The sequence below is a fragment of the Podarcis liolepis genome (assembly GCF_965112155.1).
Source record: "Podarcis liolepis genome assembly, chromosome: 3".
Lineage (NCBI taxonomy): Eukaryota > Metazoa > Chordata > Lepidosauria > Squamata > Lacertidae > Podarcis > Podarcis liolepis.
This window is the reverse complement of record NC_139557.1, coordinates 104,749,020-104,772,313: the sequence shown is the minus strand read 5'-3', so window position 1 is coordinate 104,772,313 and position 23,294 is coordinate 104,749,020. Positions and strand designations below refer to the sequence as shown.

General features: G+C 47.9%; 1 protein-coding gene across 2 annotated transcripts in view; it reads right to left on the bottom strand.

Moving 5' to 3' along the window:
- The window catches only part of RHOQ (ras homolog family member Q), a 35,627-nt gene extending 12,702 nt beyond the window's left edge, over window positions 1-22,925 (bottom strand). The window contains exons 1-2 of one of the 2 annotated variants that reach the window (XM_083494873.1): window positions 21,848-22,925; window positions 20,785-20,843 (exon numbers count right to left, since the gene is read on the bottom strand). In XM_083494873.1, coding sequence (XP_083350999.1) covers window positions 20,785-20,843; window positions 21,848-21,995 — 207 coding nt within the window. In that variant the 5' untranslated portion in view covers window positions 21,996-22,925. The remainder of the gene's footprint in view (window positions 1-20,784; window positions 20,844-21,847) is intronic. The other variant, XM_083494872.1, reaches the window with a different exon arrangement.
- Between the last annotated feature and the right edge of the window lie 369 nt (window positions 22,926-23,294).

Sequence of the window (23,294 nt, the reverse complement as noted above, 5' to 3'; positions counted from 1 at the left end):
AATAAGTACGCAGCAGCAAAACCCATGCTAGGGATCATTAGGAGAGGAACTGAAAACAAATTTGCCCAAATCATAATGTCATTGATACAAATCTGAGGTACAAATGCAATTCGAGTACAGTGGTACCTCGAGTTACATACGCTTCAGGTTACATATGCTTCAGGTTACACACTCCACTAACCTAGAAATAGTGCTTCAGGTTAAGAACTTTGCTTCAGGATAAGAACAGAAATCGTGCTCCGGTGGTGCAGCGGCAGCAGGAGGCCCTGGGTTAGTGGAGTGTGTAACCTGAAGTTTATGTAACCTGAAGCGTATGTAACCCGAGGTACCACTGTATTTTGTTGGAAGCCACCCAGGGTGGCTGGGGAAGCCCAGCCAGATGGGTGGGGTTTAAATAATAAATGATGATGGTGATGATTATGATTATGATGATGATGATGGAGCCTTCAGCCTAACGTGGAGCTCGAACCCACGACCCTGAGATTAAGAGGCTCATGCTCTACCAACTATTAGACTACAACTCCCATAATCCCTGACCACGCTGGCTGGGCTGCCGGGACTTGCAGTCCAATAATATCTGGTGGTTAACCATGAGCTACCTTCCCACAGATAAATAAATGCGCACAACTCCTCCGACACATTCAGGTTCTCAGGCGTTCAAACCAGGCCCCGATCCAGGAAGCAACCCCCAATAAAACCCCAACCGCATTTGCACACACAGAGAGATTCATTCGACTGACTTTCTAGCTCGGAGGATGCGGGAGTGGGCTTCTTGAGGCATGAAAAATATTCGAAGAACTTGAGTGGAATATGTTGAGCACACGGGGAAGAAGCGAAAGGGGATGAAGTCATGTTTGAAGCACCCACCCACGTATTCCTTTGGCTGGGAAACGGAGGGGTCCTGCTGGAGAAGCAGCCTTAGAAAAAGGAGCGAGAGCAAAAGCTCTCAAAAACGAGACACAGAAACAGTGCCTTTCTGCACTGGCTGGAAAGGATGCAGGAGAGAGAGAGAGAGAGAGAGAGAGAGAGAGAGAGAGAAGCAGCAGTTTGCACATGGCTTCACATCAGGTTGCAATTTCTGAAATATACAGTGGTACCTCGGGTTACGAACTTAATTTGTTCTTGAGGTCTGTTCTTAACCTGAAACTGTTCTTAACCTGAAGCACCACTTTAGCTGAAGCAAAGTTCTTAACCCGAGGTAGTATTTCTGGGTTAGCGGAGTCTATAACCTGAAGCGTCTGTAACCTGAGGTACCACTGTACGCACAAGGAATCACAGCCGGGAGCAGCTATCAACCTGCTGCTCTCCAAATGCATTGGACTACGACTCCCAGCCAGCACCCAGCCAGCACAGCCAAGAGCTATACAGTGGTACCTTGGGTTACATACGCTTCAGGTTACATTTGCTTCAGGTTACAGACTCCGCTAACCCAGAAATAGTACCTTGGGTTAAGAACTTTGCTTCAGAATGAGAACAGAAATCGTGCTCCAGCGGCGCGGCGGCGGCAGGAGGCCCCATTAGCTAAGGTGGTGCTTCAGGTTAAGAACAGTTTCAGGTTAAGAACAGACCTCCAGAACGAATTAAGTACTTAACCCAAGGTACCAATGTAGTCGCAAACAGCTGGGAACTACAGCATATCGGCGCCCTTCTGCTGTATAAACCTGACCTCAGGTAAACACAATCTAGCGTCATCTCTGGAGCTGTTCGCGCTGATGCAAAGCTTGGATCCAGGAAATTGGAAGCCAAGAGCTAGCTGTTTAGAAATTGTGTGACAAGCTTGTAACTGTGTGAGGAGTCTCTAAAAAATAAATAAATGGTAGTTTCCAATCAGTGGGTTAGGCTCCGTGTCACTATGTGCCTTCCTGCCACCCTCCAGCAACTGCAAAGCGTGTCAGTAACGCTGGCTGAGAGATTGGAGGCTACAGACAGCTATCTTCCTCTACCTAGGCAAGACAAGAGCAGACTCAAGGCCAGTCTGCTGCAACCTGAATGCCCTTCCTGGTGCTTTGATGGACTCCAAGTCCCATCAGCCCCATCCGGGATGGTCAGGGATGATGGAAGTTGTAGTACGGCAACATCTGTAAGGCCACAGGGTCCTCATCCGCGAGCTCCACTTCCGTCCACTGACCCTACTAAACACAGCTGGAGCAGCCAAAAGAAATAGGGAAATCGAGAAGAACATTGTTCATGTATGGGATAACAGCAGCCAGAATCTTAGTACAGTAGCAAGAAATTGGAAAAATACAGCAATACCTAACACGGCAGATTGGCAAATCCTAATGGTAGAATACCTGCAGCTAGCAAAGACGACAGGAAGGATAAGAGGCCAAACAAAACCAATAGTCTATAAGGATCGGAGAATTTTTAAAGAATACTTTAAAAGTTACGGTATAAAAGGAAACTTCTTTGCAGAATTAGACTGAACCTTGCACTGTATAAATATAAGTTTGTAGGGAAGTTAACAGAAACTATACAAGAAATATGTAACTGTGCGGTATAAGATAATCGACAGATAAAGTACAACGAGACTAACTGGAAGTTATTTTTAATTTCTTGTTTTATAAGTTCTATAACCGTTGGGAGTACAAATGTTAGTTATACGAATTGTGTTGTTTCGTATACTGCTATTGTTTGTTTGTCAATATATAGTTTGTTTATTTGATTGTATGTTGTTTGCTTTCCTAGCATAAATATATCTATTTTAAAACAATAAAGATATATTAAGAAAATAAAATAAAATAAAATAAAAAGAACAAAGCAATCCTATGATTCTAGGATGCACAGCAACGACTTCTGCTTCGTTTTGCAAACAGGCGGGTGCCGGTGAAGTCAAATGGGACACACGCCGCCAAAAACCACACAGGAGAGAAAGGAGATTGTTGAGCTCTGCAGCGGCAACCCGAGAGGTGCTGAGGCTGGGAACTTGAGCCTCAGGGCTTAGAAGAGGGCAGGGAGCAGGGTCAGCTAGCTGTTTGGCACTTACGTAATGAACTTCTGTACCTATGTGAACTCTGAACTATCAAACAACAGGGAAACCAGAACTATTGCAGAATTAAGAAGGTACATTTTGCATCTCGCAAGGGATCCTCAAACAACCATTAGGCCAGCGGTTCTCAACCTGTAGGCCCCCAGATGTTGTTGGACTACAACTCCCATCATCCCTGAGCTCTGGCCTTGCTAGCTAGGGGTGATGGGAGTTGTAGTTCAACAACATCTGGGGACCCACAGGTTGAGAAAGGCTGCACTAGGTGAAGTACCCCAAGCGCTCTCAAAACCCTGCTGTGACCAACCAGGCTGCACCTTTCCAGGACGACATTGCTCAACTTCAGAGACACCTCAGTTCTGTGCCTGTTGCAGTTCCAACTGCAGTCTATTGTGAATCACATTCAGTTTATGCAGTCTGGCAATGTGCACAAGGTGCCTGCAGCTTCCTCCTCGACCATGTTGAGTTGACCCCTTCCCCTCTTTGCTTATGAAATCTAACATAGGAGGGTTGACAGACCAGAGGGTGGTTAATAATGCTTCACTGCCGGAAGGGGTGGTCCCTGCAACCTTAAAGGAGATGGTTATATGGCTACTCCAAAAAAAGCAGACTCTGATCCCATTTGGACTATCTACCAGCCAGTCACAACACCCCTTTTTCAGGGAATAGCGTTGAAAAAATTCTGGTGTGCCAACAGCAGACCTTATACAGAAGACTCATTCCAGTCTGGGTTTAGGCCTGGTCATGGGCCTGATTCAGCCTTGGTTTCCGTCAAGGGGAATTCCCAGCCAAAGGAATGCACACAGCAGAGTTCACTCATTAATATAATAATAATAATAATAATAATAATAATAATAATAATAATAATAATAATAATTTATTATTTATACCCCGCCCATCTGCCTGGGTTTCCTCAGCCACTCTGGGCGGCTTCCAACAAAGATTAAAAATACATCAAAACATCAGTCATTAAACAGGGCGCCCTTCAGATGTCTTCTAAACGTCAGATAGTTGTTTATCACTTTGACATCTGATGGGAGGGCATTCCATAGGGCGGGTGCCACAACCGAGAAGGCCCTTTATTGTCAACAATAACATAGTTGCTTCTACAGCTCTAGATGCCTAGCATCTAACAAGCTATTCCCAGGTCCGTGCCCTATGGCAGTGTTTCCCAACCAGTGTGCCGCGGCACACTAGTGTGCCGCGAGACGTTGCCTGGTGTGCCGCGGGAAAAATTAAAAAATTCGAAAGATAGCTTCATATCCGGAGAGGCGGCCTTCAGGCGAGTTTTAATTTTAATTTTCCTTCTCCCACTTAATGCCCCACGCTCGCCCGAGCAGCTTGCAGTCCTCGGTAACCACGGCGACCCGAGGGAGGGGAGGGAACAGGGAAGTCGAGGGCGGCGGCAAGCCGCGATGACGTCAGTGGGCCGCGCCGCCGCGCCCTGGCACGGTGTGAGAGCCCCGGCTAGTGGCGCGAGCTTCGGAATAAGTGGGATCCGCGTGCATGAGACCGAGATCGCGGGTAAGGAGCTCAGCCCTGGGCAGGAGGAAGCGGGGCCGCGCGTGCGGGCCACATCCCCACAGAGAGCGAGCCTCCCCCGGCCCACCACTCCGGGCAGGTCCACTCGCATGAGGGGGCGGCGATGGCGACGGCCGGCAGCTTGCCTGCAATGCCATCCCTTGAGCAGGCGAGGAGCCCGGAGGCTACCAGATGCGAGTCCTCTTTCCCACCCTGCTCAGGAGTCCAGAGCACTTGGTCGCATTCAGGATCTAGAGTGGGGAAGCGGGGCTTGTGTCTGGGCTGGACACATTGGGCTGCCTGTGCCGCTCGACCTGCGGGGAGAAATCAGGGTGGGAGTCACGACCGTGAGGCAGGGCTGCCAAGTGTGGCAGAAGAGGACACGGCCGTCGCACCTGTCCTTAGGTAGGAGCTTCTTCCGTGTCGACCTGCTGCCCTAAAGTCTTGGCTTTTTTCTTGGCTTTTTGGCGGTTGGCACAGAAGGAAGGCAAGGGGGGGGGAATTGAAACTTACACTTTCTTGCGTCCCTCCCGGCGTGACGCTGCGCGCTGACGTCACGGGGCTGTAATGGTGGTGTGCCTCGAGATTTTTTTCATGAAACAAGTGTGCCTTTGCCCAAAAAAGGTTGGGAAACACTGCCCTATGGAGCAACAGGGGACCCCTCCCCCTACACCAGTTGATGTACCTTCCCCTGACATGCTGGGCACATGCAGCTGGAGACTATGTCTCTGCTCATCCCTTTTCAATCCTCTCCTGGTTCTGGGAGACAGTGGTGCAAGAGAGGATGGGGAAGCAAGCAACCCTTCACTTGCCTGGTCCCCCTCTTCCTCCAGCTCTGAACTTTCCCCTGCCTCTGACTCTTGCCTCCTGGCTGGTGCAGGACCCCACAAACCACCGTGACCCTCTCCTGAGACAGACTCCAGCCCCACTCCCCCAGTGCACTCTTGCCCTGCCAGTCCCTGCCAGTTGCCTTGATTGAGAACGGGTCTGAGAGAGTGCAACCTTGCTCCTTCTTCTCGATCTCTCTGCGACTTTTGAGACCATTGTCACAGGATCCTGCTGGACAGGCTCCATCAAATGGGTATCTTGGGGTGGCGCTGTGGTCTAAACCACTGAGCCTCTTGGGCTTGCCGATCATAAGGTCGCCCCACGAGGGGTGAGCTCCCATTGCTCTGTCCCAGCTCCTGTCAACCTAGCAGTTTGAAAGCACACCAGTGCAAGTAGATAAATAGGTACCTCTGCAGTGGGAAGGTAAACAGTGTTTCTGTGCGCTCTGGTTTCCGTCACAGGTGTTCCGTTGTGCCAGAAGCGGTTTAGTCCTGCTGGCCACATGACTTGGAAAGCTGTGGGTTGCAGTCTGACCCACGGGCCAGAGTCCCATGTTTTCAGCCGCCTGGTAGTGCTAACAGGGCACTATTGTACCCTCAATGCTATTTGACCTCTATATGAAGCCACTGGGAGTGGCCATGAGATTCGGGGCAAGTTGCCATCAGCATGCTGATGACGCCCAGCTCTATTTCTTCACTGTATCTAAATCGGGAGGCACTGTGCTGGCCCTGGACCGGTGCCTGGTTGCAGTGGTGGGCTGGGTGAAAAAAAATAAATGGGCTCTGTTGGAGAATGGTTCTCATGCTTGAGAAACTGACCTACTGAATCCAGCTTTTGTTTCTCGACACCCAGATGGCTTCTGTCGCTAGGAGCACTTTTTATCAGCTTCAGCTGGTACGGCAGCTGTGGCCATGGCTGCACTAGTACTGCTTGACCACAGTACTCCAGATGGACGGGGTAGAAATATTATTATTATTATTATTATTATTATTAGCAACTTCACTTCTGGATTGCTGCAGTGCACTCTGTGTGGGGCTTCCCTTGAAGTTGGTCTGGAGTTGCAGAATGTTGCAGCACAGCTACAGACAGAAATGAGCTGGTTTTAGGAAATTGCACCCGTATTCAGAGATCTGCACTGTCTGCCTATTTGCTGCTGGGTCAAATTTAAGGTTTTGTTGTTGGTATAAAAGGTAAAGGACCCCTGACAGTTAAGTCCAGTCGCGGACGACTCTGGGGTTCTGGCGCTCATCTCGCTCTACTGGCCGAGGGAGCTGGCGTTTGTCCACAGACAGTTTTTCCGGATCATGTGGCCAGCATGACTAAGCCGCTTCTGGCGAAACCAAAGCAGCGCATGGAAACGCCGTTTACCTTCCTGCCGGAGCGGTACCTATTAATCTATTTGCACTTTTTTTGGTGTGCTTTTGAACTGCTAGGTTGGCAGGAGCTGGGACAGAATAACGGGACCCCACCCCGTTGCGGGGATTCGAACCACCGACCTTCTGATCGGCAAGCCCAAGAGGCTCAGTGGTTTAGACCACAGTGCCACCCGCGTCTCTAACTACTGGTATAGAAAACTCTTAAATGCTTGGAACCAGCTTACCCCAGATGCCATTTTCCCCCATATGTCCCTATTCAGCTGCTTTTTTCTGCAAAGTAAGTTTCAACATATACAGTCAATACACAACTACATGCTCTTATTTTTGTCAACTTCCTACCCCGTTTTCTATGGAGTTGTTGTTTCTCCCCTTCTGCTGCACCCTAACTTCTATCTGTTAAATCATACCCACAATCTTATAATCTAATTACTTCTGTCGCTCACGGCTCAAATCTTGCTCCTAAGTCCATCATACTGTAATATTTCTTTAAGTAGTCTGAAAAAGGCATCCATAGAACGTGTGTATGTTCCACATTTGCAAGCTGCGAATCTCTTTGTGTGGCAGCAAGTAAGCTGCAAAACTTCATGCCTATTGGCATTAGAGAAACATCTTCACTACATTGTTTTAGATACCAGCTGAAGCCTATAATAATAATAATAATAATAATAATAATAATTTATTATTTATACCCCCACCCATCTGGATGGGTTTCCCTAGCCACTCTGGGCAGCTCCCAACACAATATTAAAAACGCAATAAAACGTCAAACATTAAAAACTTCCCTAAACAAGGCGGCCTTCAGATGTCTTCTAGAAGTCAGATAGTTGTTTATTTCCTTGACATCTGATGGAAGGGCATTCCACAGGGCGGGTGCCACCACCGAGAAGGCCCTGCTCAGATATCTAATTTACTTATGTACATTTGTGTTTTTTCTTTCCAGTTGACTTCATGTGTATTTTATTTATAATTATTTTATGTACACTTTTTAAAAGCTTTGCTGAGCTTACCTGTGCCTTACTGATAATATAATGATCACTAAAACATGGATGAAATATTATATACACTGCTTGGAGAGTTTTCTGATTAAGTGATCTGCAGCCTTTTTTAAAAATAAAGTGCCTTTAATAGCATCTAAACGGGGACGGCAGATTGTCTTATTAGTATACAGGTCAGTTTCTTTGGTCCACATTTGCCTTTTAATTACGGAAGATCCATCCAGAAATGTTTTATGTGCCTACTTTTAAAAGCTGCCTCCCATCTTCAAATGTCAGCTTGGACAAAATACACACCGCACTACAGGGGTTCAGGCAACCTTATGGCCATTCAACCCACTGTGCAAATACCATTTTTAAAATAAAACAACACACGCACACAAACTTCACTGTGATTTTCTCTGATTATTCCTATGAGAAAAGGGCATCATCTCCCATTGAGAGCTGAGAAACAAGGTTCATCCAACTACTCAGTGACTCATTTCATTTGGCTAAGGAAGATACTACAGATTCCCCCCTCCCCGTCCCCATCTTCAGCATCTGTTGAGACTGGGAGTAAAACGGCAAAACTTATACCCATCTCACACCTCAGTGTCTGTCGATAAAGCTGTAGAAACTAGAATCTTGAGTTTAATTCCTGATGTAATCGGATGCCCATCTGTCATGGATGCTTTAGTTGAGATTCCTGCATTGCAGGGGGTTGGACTAGATGGCCCTTGGAGGTCCCATCCAACTCTGTTTAGTCGTTTAGTCGTGTCCAACTCTTCGTGACCCCATGGACCAGAGCACGCCAGGCACTCCTGTCTTCCACCGCCTCCCGCAGTTTGGTCAAACTCATGTTGATAGCTTCAAGAACACTGTCCCACCATCTTGTCCTCTGTCGTCCCCTTCTCCTTGTGCCCTCCATCTTCCCCAACATCAGGGTATTTTCCAGGGAATCTTCTCTTCTCATGAGGTGGCCACAGTATTGGAGCCTCAGCTTCACAATCTGTCCTTCCAGTGAGCACTCAGGGCTGATTTCCTGATTCTATTATTCTTTTTTTTAATCATTTTTATTGATTTTCCAATAAAAAGCATCCAATTAATATATCCAATCATAATACTCCAATTAAAATAAAAAACTAAAATTAAAAAGTCCAAATTATAGTCCAAATTAGAATTATTAATTTTTTGGAGCTCTCCACAGTCTGGATCTCTGAAGCATATCTCCACATCTCAGTCCTGCCTCTCCTCGTTATTTCCATATTTTCCACATCTCGATTTTGACGCTTTATAATTCTCCGTCCCTGAGTCCACGATTCACAATCATATCAAACATCATGTACTTTCATCCGTCGAATACAGCTTTGTTGGTATATATTTTTAGGATTCTATTATTCTATGTGCATACTGAAAATTCAGGTTTCTGCAATTGAAGTACAGTAGAGCTTTGGTTTTCGAATGAATTCCGTTCTGTTTGACTTCCAAAAGGTTCGAAAACCGAGGATCAAAGGGCTCTAGCAAGTTTCTTTGAGAAAAATGGAGAAACGCGCCTCAGAAGCTGTTTGACTTCTGAGGCGTGTTCGAAAACGGAAGAATTCCCTTCTGGGTTTTTGGCATTCGGCTTCCAAAATGTTCGGCAGTTGAGACGTTTGAAAACCGAGGGTTTTTTGGGTTTTCCACATGAATTTTTAATTAATTTTCAATTATTAAAATCCAATGACCACCACATTTTATCAATATCAAATTACAAACCAAGGTTTGACTGTAATGCAAAGCACATCGTTGCCTAGTGCAACAAATTCACTTAAAAAAAGAAAAGGCAAATAAAGTGATGGTGAGGAAATGCACTGAACTGTGCGGGATAAACAAATAATAATAATAATAATTTATTATTTGTACCCCGCTCATCTGGCTGGGTTTCCCCAGCCACTCTGGGCGGCCTCCACAGAAACCAAAAATACACTAAAATATCACACATTAAAAACTTCCCTGAACAGGGCTGCTTTAAGATGTCTTCTGAATGTCAGGTAGTTGTTTATCGCTTTGACATCCGATGGGAGGGTGTTCCACAGGGTGGGCGCCACTACCGAGAAGGCCCTCTACCTGGTTCCCTGTAGCTTTGCTTCTCGCAATGAGGGAACTGCCAGAAGGGGGGTGATGGGGGTGGAGACGCTCTTTCAGGTACAGTGGCGTAGCGTGGGTTGTCAGCACCCGGGGCAAGGCAAGTAATTTGCACCCCCTAACCTGTGGATTTGCACCCCCTAACCCTAACCCCCAGATGTTGCGCCCGGTGCGGCCGGTCCCCCCTGCACCCCCCACGCTACGCCACTGTTCAGGTATACTGGGCCGAGGCTGTTTAGGGCTTTAAAGGTCAGCACCAGCACTTTGAATTGTGCTCGGAAACGTACAAACAGTTAACAGGAAGCCCAAAAATACCCTGCAAGCAAATCAGGATGAATGCTCCTTGTCATATAACTGCCCAGGGAACAAATCCAATATCAATGTAGACCAGACACAGTCTAGTAGGATCTGTGCAAGTTTTTTGGGACGAATGCTCAGTAAACAGTTTGTCTGGAGGAGCCCCAGGGAGCTAAAAGTTGGGGCAAGGAAATGCAATTGAGATCACCAGAGATCAAACGCTCTGGAAGACCCACTCTGGGTTCTGTAATCGCCACACTGAGAACCATCTGTTGCTCTTTGCAGCTTATGGGAAGGAGTCCTAAGAGAAGCCTCTCAATCAGAACCATCTGTTTTTAGAAGAGGAACCAAAAATAGATATCGGTCAGAGCTGCCGAAGGAAGCCAACCTTCATGTTGCGAAGGGTAGCCATTAGCGCTGCTAAAAAGGGTATGTGGGAAGAGTTCATGTGTACTCGAGGTTGGCTGCTGGAGAAGGCTAGACTCCCAGTTACAGATCCACTTTATAATCTCTTTCCACAACAGCGCTCACTAATGAGAGCCTGCAAAATCCTCAGGCAAGACAAATCGCCCTCCCTAATCTCCCTCCCTGGCCCCGAGCTGGAGTTTCAAAGTTATCTTTCAAGGTGCTGAGGAAAGGTCCTGCCGCAGATTGTTTGCTTCTCTTTTGGGGGAAAAGAGAGAGAGAGCGTATAATCTCCTGCATTTGAAAACCAAAATAGCACAGTGCTTCCAAGGCTGCTACATAAATAAAGGAAAAGTCAGAGGCTAAAGAAACCCTAAAGAGGGGAGCAAGACATACAGGAGGCAGAGCTCTGGGAGCTAAAATAATAATGATGATGCCAACATTAAACATATTCGCAGACAAGGGAAGCGGAATCCTGCTGCCATTATAAGTTACACAAATTACCCCCAATTCATTCTGCTTTCTAGCAAGGGATGCGGGGAGAAAGCAGTTTGCAAAATTTATTCTGCTTCTAAGGGGCAAGGAGTTGAGTCAAACACTAAAAAACGGTTTCCTAAACTTGGGTCTCCAGCTGTTTCAGGACTACAGTTCCCATTATCCCTGACCACTGATCCTGCTAGACAAAAACAGCTGGAGCGAGTGGTGGCCATGCTGGAGAAACTGGAATTGCTGAACTGTTTACAACAGGGGTCACAGCAAACTTTTTCAGCAGGGGGCCGGTCCACTGTCCCTCAGACCTTGTGGGGGGCCGGACCATATTTTGAAAAAAATATATGAACGGATTCCTATGCCCCACAAATAATCCAGAGATGCATTTAAAATAAAAGGACACATTCTACTCATGTAAAAATACACTGATTCCTGGAACATCCGCAAGCCAAATTTAGAAGGCGACTGGGCCGGATCCGGCCCCCGGGCCTTAGTTTGCCTACAAATGGTTGACAAGATGGCATGGCTGTGTGTGCTATGGCATGCAAGTGTGGCAGGAATAAGTCCAGCATACATGCCACTAAGATATGGGAGAAGGCAATTTGGGCAGCAATGGTAGTGAGTACATCTCCAAATGCGAAGCCACGTGCAGGACGAGGCCGTGGTGAAGACACATAAGGCACTGAACCTGTCGCTAGAAGACAGGAACCACCAGCATATCCTTGCTGATAACAGGGATGTCAGTTTTAATCCAAAACATCTAGAAGGCACCTGGTTTGGGAATGCTGTTATAGATTCTCTGATTCTCCATGAGGAGGGTCTGCATTTATGACAAAATACACCTTTAAGAGGGACACGGGTGGTGCTGTGGTCTAAACCACTGAGCCTAGGGCTTGCCAATCAGAAGGTCGGTGGTTCGAATCCCCGCGATGGGGTGAGCTCCCGTTGCTCGGTCCCAGCTCCTGCCAACCTAGCAGTTCGAAAGCACGTCAAAGTGCAAGTAGATAAATAGGTACCGCTCTGACGGGAAGGTAAACGGCATTTCCGTGCGCTGCTCTGGTTCGCCAGAAGCGGCTTAGTCATGCTGGCCACATGACCCGGAAGCTGTACGCCAGCTCCCTTGGCCTATGGAGCGAGATGAGCTTCATCTCCAGATGTTGTTCATGACTGGGCCTAACGGTCAGGGGTACCTTTACCTTTTTTCACTTTTAAAGCTCCATATGGCTGCCTGGAGAAGGAAGGGACTCTTGAGAATAAAGCAGCTGGCCTCCCCTGCTTTAAGGCTTCCTCAGACACATGGCAGAAATCAAATGGAAACCTCATTCAGGGCATTCTTAAAAGTGTCAGAGCTACAGATGGAGAAAATATGAATTCTATCTCTGAGTCAACAAACGCTGAGATGCTCTTTCCTAAGGTTGAAATTAGAGGAGGTATGTGTGTAGATTTTCAGAGATTTTAACCAACATTCAGTCCCCCTTTTCTTTGGGGTTGTCCACCTACTCAAAATGTGTCGTTCTGACAAGATTTCATTTGTCCTTGATGGTGTCATTATGTTCACTATGGGAACCTAACTGATCATTGACTTTGTTTGCCATTAGTGAGATGAACATATAAGGTAAAAGGTGTAAAAGGACCAAGGCAACTATGGGGTTGCTCATCTAGCTTTTCAGGCCGAGGGAGCCGGCGTCTGTCCACAGACAGCTTTCCAGGTCATGTGGCCAGCATGACTAAACCGCTTCTGGCGCAACGGGACCCTGTGATGAGTGCCTGAGCACATAGCCCTTTCTAGTTGACGACACAGCATTCCCGAACCATCACATTGGGTGTTATGTACTGATGTTCTCACCCTGGGCCAGCAGGGGGGTACTGTAGATAGTTATGCAAAATCGAAAGTAATGTTCAGTGATTGGATAGTTTGTATGCAAATGAAGGATCAAAAAGTGACATTCTGTGATTAGATAGTTTTAGAAAGTTGCAACAGTTACAATTGTTCTGGAGCTCTATATAAGCAGGCTGACTGAGCTCCTCAGTTAGTTCTGTTCCAGCTTACAAATAAAGAGCTGCTTTGGAAGAATCGCTGTGTCATCTGATATGTTCGCCCACAACTTAACACTGGGCTTTCAGCGGCACCTTGTGCAATGCCAAAATTTGGCGCCCGTCCCCACCTCTCCCCTTCTGTTCTAAGCCACTGTTATGGCAAGCCCCACAGCGCCCTCTCGGCTCGGCACCTAGTCTGGACGAACCAGTTGTGCTCCCTTAAATCCGCCTCTGACATTCAGTCCATGGTCTCTGGTTGGCTGGGATCTCTCTAGTTAGGAAAAAGGTGTTCAGGCCTGAGACAGGGTGAGAGAAACGGGCACAGCCACGGCAGCTGTAGGGGAAATAACAGCCACCAACAACTTAAAAGACAAAACAAAAGGGAAATAGCATTTAAGGAAGTTTGGGAGGAAAATGTTACTTGGAAGCACTGTTTTCAGTATAATAATAATAATAATAATAATAATAATAATAATAATAATAATTTATTATTTATACCCCTCCCATCTGGCCGAGTTTCCCCAGCCACTCTGGACGGCTCTCAATCAAGTGTTAAAAACAATACAGCATTAAATATTAAAAACTTCCCTAAACAGGGCTGCCTTCAGATGTCTTTTAAAGATAAGAAAGCTGCTTATTTCCTTCACATCTGATGGGAGGGCGTTCCACAGGGTGGGCGCCACTACCGAGAAGGCCCTCTGTCTGGTTCCCTGTAACCTCACTTCTCGCAATGAGGGAACCACCAGAAGGCCCTCGGCGCTGGATCTCAGTGTCCGGGCTGAACAATGCAATCCCAAGCATATGCACAGGTTGCAATACTAAAGTGCAAACTCAAAACGCCATCGGCAAGGCCAGACATACTTTAGCTCAAAGACTGCAGCAGAATTGCTTTGACTTAATCAGAGAAGTACAAACACCTGCCCAACAGACAAAGAAGTGTTACCAGCCCGTCTTCCCGCACGAACTCGTGTGTTGTGGGCCAGCTTTAGCAGAAGGCCTGGCAAGCGACTTCCCTTCAGGGAAGAACTACTTCCCCAAGGCATGTGATTAACTGCAGATGCAGACTTCATGCCAACTGCCAAACGCAGGCTTGTATGGAAAAATCCCTGGGTCTGATGCGAGAGGGAGCAGGAAGGCCAGTGCTCACAGCTCACACTCAGAATATGGGTAGAAGAAGCGGGGGAAAGTCCCCGGCCTCAGCTTGGCTTCAAGCCAGTGGAACCTTATGACAGAATAGCAGCTGAGAAGCAATCTAAAAATGTACAGGAAGCCTGCCCTGATGGTCAAAAGACAGGATTTCAGCTTGCCTTGTGACCTTACAGATCACTTAACCTCAGAGGTTTGGATTTCCTTTCCGTTGCAGGACAAGCCATTTAAAGGCCTTGCATGTGAAATATGCTTTTAAAAACAGTAAGTATTATTATCAACAGCAGCAGCAACAGCCACCACCTCCAGATTTCTTCAAGTAAAGCTTCACAACGTCACATTATCTGCTATTGTCTGTTATTTTTCATTATCTGTTAGGAGCATGGAGCTCCTAACACCTCAGGTCTTACTGCCTTTGCCAATCTGGTGCCCTCAAGATGTTGTTGGACTACAACTCCCTTCAGCTCCCATGATGGGAGTCATAGTCCAACACCATCTACAGGGCACCGGAATTGGCCAAGGCTGATATAATAGACCTATCACTTTCTCTTCCCCACTATTAAAAATGAAAATATCAGTTTCCTCCCCTGCTGCTCAGCATGTACTGGTAAGACTTTAAAGGAAGAATTAAGTAAGGCTGGATACGACCCCAGAGAGTCTATGCTGGCCCTGATCCATGCCCTCCTAAAGTGCTTCTGCCTGGCTGAGATGCGGCCTTGATCTGCGATGACATCTCTTGCTTGCAGAGGTAGAAGACAGAGAGAGGTGTGCGTTTGTGAAATCTGACTTTTGTGTGGCTGGAATGTAGCCTGCTGTAAAAAAGTAAGAGTCTCATCCATTACTCCACCTACTTTTGGTTCTGTCTCCACCCACCTTTGCCTCTGGCCCCACCCACCAATCGTATGTGGCTCCCCAAAGGGGAATGAGACCCTGGGTCTACAATGCTAGCTCCAGCCCATTCATTCTTGTCTGCAGGTCTACAAATACCAGCAAACCTCTTTCTTTCTTTCTTTTTTTACTAAGGAAAGAACTGTGATGATAATAATTTATTACTTATACCCCACCCATCTGACTGGGCTACCACAGCTACTCTGTGCAGATTCCAACAAAATATTAAAAAATAACAAAACATCAAACATTAAAAACTTCCTGATACAGGACTGCCTTCAGATATCTTCTAAAAGTCTGGTAGTTGTTTATCTCTTTGACATCTGACATCTCCACAGGGCGGGAACCACTACCAAGAAGGCCCTCTGCCTGGTTCCCCGTAACTTGGCTTCTCGCAGTGAGGGAACCGCCAGAAGGCCCTCAGCGCTGGACCTCAGTGTCCGGGCTGAGTGATGGAGGTGAATACGCTCCTTCAGGTATGCTGGGCCGATGCTGTTTAGGGCTTTAAAGGTCAGCACCAACACTTTGAATTGTGCTCAGAAACGTACTGGGAGCCAGTGAATATCCTTTAGGTCCGGTGTTATATGGTCCCGATGGCCACTTCCTGTCACCTGTCTAGCTACCACATTCTAGATTAGTTGTAGTTTCCGGGTCACCTTCAAAAATAGCCACATGTAGAATGCATGGCAGCAGTCCAAGCGGGAGATAACCAGAGCATGTACCACTCTGGCGAGACAGTCTGCAGGCAGGTAGGGTCTCAGCCTGCGTACTAGAGGGAGCGGGTAGACAGCTGCCCTGGACTCAGAATTGACCTGCACCTCCATGGACAGCTGTGCGTCCAAAATGACCACCAGGCTGTGAATCTGGTCCTGCAGGGGCACAGTTGCCCCATTCAGGACCAGGGAGACCCCCACCCCTGCCTACCCCCTGTCTCCCAGAAACAGCACTTCGGTTTTGTCAGGATTCAACCTCAATCCATTGGCTGCCATCCATCCTCCAACCACCTCCAGACACTCACACAGGACATTCACCGCCTTCACAGGCTTAAATTTAACCGATAGATAGAGCTGGGTATCATTTGCATATTGCTAAACACCCAGCCCAACGCCACTGATGATCTCTCCCAGCAATGAACATGTGAAGCTGTCTCATGCTGAATCAGACCTATGGCTCATCTAAGCCCTGTGTTATTCTCACTAGCAGCACATCTTGAAGGTCTCGGACTTTTTTGTCTCTACCATCCAACTTTCTTTTTAACTGGAGATTCTGAACCTGGGAACCTGTGCCTCCAAAACAGGAGTGGAGACCCTGTGGCCCTCCAGATGTTGTTGGACTCCAGTACCCATCAACCCCAACCATCATGGCCAATGGCCAGGAATTATGGGAGCTGTAGTTCAACACCTGAAGGACCACAGGATTCCCATTACTGCTCTAAATACCACCACTCTCCTGAACATTTCCAAGTCATACCAATGCCATTTTAGAAGTTTTGTCCGACTTCGCCTCCTCTCTCTTTTTCTTCTCTTTTCTTTTTAAAAAATGTGCTTCTAAGGGTCTGCCATCTCATATTGCTCCCCTGGAGTTCCTAATTAAGAACCGCAGCCTCTTGCAATTTTACAGAAGGTCCTCCCTTCTTTTTCAGACATTTACTTAATGTTCCAGCTGCTGAAACTGTGCAAGTTTTATAGCAAGCGCGGCTCTAGAGAAAAGTTGTTGATGGCATAGCTGCAGTGTGTGCCATTAAAATCTAGGCGGCTTAAACCAACGCCATCATTGTTTTATTGCTTCTGAGTTTCTAGCCAAATGCCTAGTCCCACGTACATAAATCCTTTACTTTTTAAAAGATAAAACCTTATCAATCCAAATCATTACCTTCTGACAATTCAAGTCCACCTTTGCATGACAGCAGCTCCTACAGAGCAATTCTAATTATTCAAATTCCTGGTTATCCATAAATTTTGGAGAACCCGTCCTTCTCACCCCCAAGATATTCAGAAAAACTAGGTAGAACTTTCATCTGGTGTAGATCAGTAGTAGAACATCTGTTTTGCATGGAGACGGTCTAGAATGAACCAATCATCTGACTCAGTATAAGGCAGCTTCCACGGTTAAATCATTTAATTTGAGTAATTGACCCAATATGTGGCCATGGCTGCTGGCTTAGGCAACTTTAAAAATGGAATCAAGACAAATTTGTGGCAGAAAAAATTATCTCTGGCTACTACCTAGCAGTTCGAAAACACATCAAAGTGCAAGTAGATAAATAGGTACCAATCTGGTGGGAAGGTAAACGGCGTTACTGTGCGCTGCTCTGGTTCGGCAGAAGCGGCTTAGTCATGCTGGCCACATGACCCGGAAGCTGTACGCCAGCTCCCTCGGCCAATAAAGCGAGATGAGCGCCGCAACCCTAGAGTCGGTCACAACTGGACCTAATGGTCAGGGGTTCCTTTACCTTTACTACTAGTCATGGTGGCAGCAGAGGCAGACTTAGGGGAGTGCAACCGGTTTTCCCCATACTGGGAGCTGAGCCAAGAGGGTGCTGCAACAATCACTTCGAACGGAAGATGCCAAATTTTGGCATCACGTAAAGCGTAGCTGAAACTTGAAGGCCCAAAGTCGGCCCCTGGGGGCAAGTTCTGAGGCAGCATGCTGGAGAAGATAGCATGCAAGCTATTGCTGTCATGTCCTGCTTATGGGATTCCACAAGGCACCTGCTTGGCCGCTGTGGGAAATGGGGTCTTTTTCACCTAGCGCATAGTTACAACTGTGGAACGCACTCCTGCAGGAGGCAGCAATAGCCACCAACCTGGACGGCTTTAAAAGAGGATTGGATAAATTTATGGAGGTGACTACCAGCCATGGTGGAAGCTATGCTCTACTCCACATGCAGAAGCTACCTCTACAGAATGCTTCTGTATGCCAGTTACTGGAAACCGCAAGAACCGAAAATGATCTTCTGCTCGGTTTCTGCTGGTGGGTTTCCACCAGACATCTGGTTGGCCACTGGGAGAAATGACCACATGAGCCACTGGCCTGATCCAGCAGCCTCTTTGTATGTTATCCTCAGTGACCTGATCCAGGAGTGTTTCATTTTATGTTCTTATGAATTGTATATGGTGCCACACAGTGATGTGGATATACAGAAATGATGTACAGAAATACGAAAGAGGGTCATCACAGACTGATTAACTGATTTCTAAACATATTTTGGCCAGACTCTTTTGGGGCCTAGAGACATTTTCGATCAGAACATCTACATTCAAAGCATGAAGGCACAATATCAAGTTACTTTACTGGTTCGATACCACAGAAGATGGGCTGGATTAAGGAGGCTGTTATCTTAACCACGTCTACTATGAAGGAGTTCCCAGGTAAATGGGTTAGGATTGCAGCCTTAGTCATGCTGAGAATGGAGTCAGGTTGGGTGATATCTGGTTTTCAATATTGTGATGTATCACCAGCTTAAACATCACGATATACTGATATATCATGATGTATGAAATAAGGATGGACCTATGTACAGTGGTACCTCAGGTTAAGAACTTAGAACTTGGATATGACAGGAAAAATTAAAGTTTTTGTTCTAAGGACTGCCTTCAGACTTGATCTCACACCAATTCCTATGTATAGTGGTACCTTGGGTTAAGTACTTAATTCGTTCCGGAGGTCCGTTCTTAACCTGAAACTGTTCTTAACCTGAAGCACCACTTTAGCTAATGGGGCCTCCCACTGTTGCCACTGCTGTGCAATTTCTGTTATTATCCTGAAGCAAAGTTCTTAAAAGTACTATTTCTGGGTTAGCGGAGTCTGTAACCTGAAGTGTCTGTAACCTGAGGTACCACTGTACTGTAGAGCAGTGTTTCCCAACCTTTTTTGGGCAAAGGCACACTTGTTTCATGAAAAAAATCTCGAGGCACACCACCATGCCAGATGGGGAAAGGTCACTTTTTACTTATGTAAAAAAAAATAAAAAAATAGTAACAGCATAGAAGGTAATGGTTAGGCTAGCATCCCTCTTCCAAATATGCTAGGTTTTTATTTGCAGGGACTGTTCTACATGGGAAAGCATTCAGCACTGTCATTCTCCCATCTGCCATCTGAATTGGTACTATTCTGGGTCAACTTACTCTGCTGCATGTGTAGATGAAAATGGCACCAAGTGTGGGGGAGGGGGCAGAACAGGTTTCAGATACAGGATATTAAGCATACACATACTTCAGATTGAACTGGTTGCTTGCTTTGCAAGTTTTCATTTCCCAAATGACTGCCTTGGCAAGCGCAATACCTACCAGGCTCAACGCCGGTCTCGCGCTGCCGCTTCCCGCGCTCTCAAGGACCCGGGAGGAGGAAGGCGTGAAGGGAATCCCGAAGGCGCGAAAACCTCGCGCATGCGCAGGCCTTCCACCTGCGACAGCCCAGTAGGCCGGCCGAAGCGAGCGGCGATGGGATGTGGGAGGGAGCTCGCTCGCCGCCCCGCGTGTGCCTATGTGGGGCACGTTACAGCCCCGTGACGTCAGCGCCACGCAGGCAGCCAGGCAGGCAGACGGCGAGAGCCCCGCGCCGGGCGGCCTCTCCTCGCCGCCGCCGCCCCACCTCTCGCCGCCCGACTCGCCCGCCTCCCTCCCACGGCACACCAGGCAACGTCTCGCGGCACACTAGTGTGCCGCGGAACACCGGTTGGGAAACACTGCTGTAGAGGCATTGACCAGCTTCACGGGTTCTCCTGCATCATGATTTCTTGCATACCACACACACATATGATTCACAATATATTACCAGGTCAAAAATTATGAAACCAGTATCACAACATGGACTTCAAACCAGTTTTGGATGATATATTGATATATCGCCCAGCCCCAGAATGGAGAACTGAAATGAATAGGACTTGACCTTAAGTCCCATGAGGATGTCTACTTTTAAGTAGAGGAAAGTCTGCATCCAGCCCATTATGGCTAAAAGAATGCAAACCAACAAACACTAGCAAACTGGCAACAGTACTATTCCTCATATTTGATCTGGAAGCAAAAGCTGTAGTTTGGGATCTCTTCTTGTTGTTTTCCTTCTCCTGCGCAGACAAATTTGAAACAGAGGGAGAAACCTCCTCTCTCTGCTGTGCTCCAAAACTATTCAGTCATTCCTTGCAAATGTTTTGACTCAAAGGAATGATTTCAGGATGGGAAGCAATGTGTCCCTGGGGCCATAATAAACACAATCAGACAAAATGCCTTCCCATAACATTAGATGATGCCATTATTCTCCAATCAGAGCCAGAGGCTCATGTTGCCCGTCCACCAATGAGAAGCAAGGCAGAACTCAAAAGAGGACCCAGCCATTTGGAACTAAAAATAAAGTATCTCACAAGGCTGGTTGTTTTTCCCTGGGTGATAGGAGTTGGGATCACGAAATCGGCTGCTTGCAATTATTGATTTTTAAAATAATAGTATTTTAAAATACTGGGGGCGGGTGGGTGGGGAGGGCGATCCATTCTCCAAAGATCTGCGACAAAGCAGTAAATGAGGCAATTATTATAAGCTGCTGTATTGAGACACCTCAACATAAACGGCAGTCCTTGAATAATTCAGTGTGTGCAAGTAAGCATGAACAGAGCTCAAGCTTTGGAAAACACCAAACGCTGATCACTTTTTATTCCCCCCCCCTTTTAAAAAGCAACCCGCCCTGTTGCTTTGAAGCTGCTGGGTCAGGGGGGAAAAGCCCTTACCTGTCCTGCAGTGTCATACAGCCCCAGAAGATACTGCTTGCCACCGACTGTCACACTGACTGCAAAGAGAGAAAGAGAATATCAGGCAGGGGCCCCAGAGCAACACACAAAACCACACTCTCTCTCAAGCTCCCTCTTTCCTCTCTAGACCAAGGAGCAAACAAGTGGATTCAATTTCTCTCCCAAACTCATTTTTTTTTAAAAAAAGCACAGGCATCTCAAATGGGTAGGCCACCTTTTAAAAATAGCAATGATCCCTGTCTCTGCCCAGATATACACTTTCGAAGCACTTTTGTGATGGAGCAAAACAGAACTAGACTCCCCATTAACATGCTGCAACCTACAAAAACGTGTCCTCGTTTTGTGTGTGTGTGTGTGTGTCAATACACACACATCATGTGCTCATAACAGGACTTCAAAGGCTAGTGAGAGGGTATTGGGTCGTTCCCCCCCCATTTAACCTCTGTCCCATTTGCTCCCCAACTTTCAGTTGCAGTCTATCAAGGTCCTATCGGGCATGGATTAAATCCTTGCTCCCGCATATTCCGCCCCCACCAATTAAATACTATATATTTATGGTCCAGTCTCTTTACCTTTACATACATATAAATGCGACATTTTTGGAGTGGCCAGGCATCTGCAGTCCCAAACCGTCCTTCCCCCTTCCCCCTTGTTCCACAACCAGACCTCTCCAATTGAGGGGGGGGGGGAGAGAAGAGGAGTGCGCTTTAGAGGAGTCATTTTGAGCTGCTTTCCTTTTGCAAAAAAAGGGGGTCGTCGGGGATCCCCGGGACTGCAAACACGAGTCGTCGTCCCCCCCCAAAGAAATAAAAATAAACGCAGCCTCTGCTTTACAAGAAGGCAGGAGAAAAAGGGGGGAAAGGGAGGGAGGGGGGATAGGAAAGCAGAATTAAGGAAAGGGAAAAGTTTTTGCTGAAGTTGCTCGGCTCTGTTGCTGCTGCTTCTGGGGTGCTGGAAACTGGGGTGGGGGTGGGAAGCGGAGAAGAGGGTGGCGAAGCTGGAGCGCCCTTACTCAGCACTTCCCGGCGAGACGCGCGTTTACCTGCGTAATGGTCAAAGACAGTGGGCACGTATTCCTCCGGGAAGGCGTCGTTGGCGTAGCTCATCAGCAGGCAGGTTTTGCCCACCGCCCCGTCGCCCACCACCACGCATTTCAGCATGACCGTCGTCGCCCCCGTCCCGTTGGCCATGATGATGAGAAGGAGCTTCCCAAACCGATCGTCATTTTAGGAAGGAGGGGGAACACTCGGCGAGGCAAAAAAAGAGACTCCCCCTTTCCAATAATAATAATAATAATAAAAGTGCGTTGAGCGGGGCGAAGAACGACGCCGTCGGGGGTGGTCGAGGCGCGGAGATCACAGGACGCCGCGCAGCGAAGGGCGCAGGAGACGACCCCCGGGGGGGCGCATCGGTGCCAGGCGAGGGGAGCGAGCGGTGGGCGAAGCGGGCGGCTTGGCTGGCAGCCGGGGAGCAGCTCAGCCACAAATCACGGGCGCTGGCATTTCTTCTCGGCTCGCCCTCCTCCCTCCTTCCCTGCGCCGCCTCGCCGTCGCCCTCCCCGCCGGTGCCAAACTTGGCTGGCAGGGATTTTCCTCCTCCTGCGGGCACGATGACCGAGTGTCTCCGGCGGCGGCGGCTGCCCGGCGGAAAGAGGAACTAGTTGGGCGCCGTGCGCGCACAATCCGCACCGCGGCGCCGGGTCTCCGCGGCGCTGCGCCCCGATGGCGAGGGCGAGGGGGGCTTCCCTGGCGCCTCGTAAAACAAAAAACGCGCGGCGGCGAAACAACAGCCGAGCCGCCCTCCTCCTCCTCCTCCTTCGGCGGAGGGAAGGCCCGCTCTCCCCTTTTCCCGGAGAGAGGAACTGCGCTGAGCCCACTTTGACTTTCCGGAGCGGCCGGATCTTTACGCACACACTCCTCCCTCCCCACCCCGGGCTGCAAACGCCACTTCTCCGAAAAATAAATAAATAAAGGGGAAATGAACGAGCCAGCCAGCCCGCCCGCCGTCCTATTGCTGCTGCTGCTGCCGCCACCTCCGACTAGCTGGAGCGGAGAAAGGAGGAGCGATGCCGAATCGCTGCCGGAGAGCAGCTGAGGGTTCCTCTCCAAAGAGCCGACAGCGCCGAGAAGCGTCCACAGTTTTCCCTTTCCCTTTTTTTTTTTTTTTTGCAACGCGCTTTCCCCGGCGATGATGTAATCGATAAATCCTCGGAACTTCCACGCAGCCTCCCCCAACCGGGCGCCCTCTTCCAGCTGCTGGGCACTACAACTCCCAGCAACCTCGGCCAGATGTGGGAAGCACCTGGAGGACACTAAGTTAAGGCTGCCGCAATCTGTTCCGGTTTTTGGCTGTGTTGTGTCTCTTCCACTTTTTTATTACTGTATTATGATTACTATTTTTTTTACGCTGGCCGTTAAGGAAACATTTTAGAGTTTGGGAGCATAAGGATTTTTTGGTACTGCTGGTCCCCCCCCCCCTTTGGGCAGGTG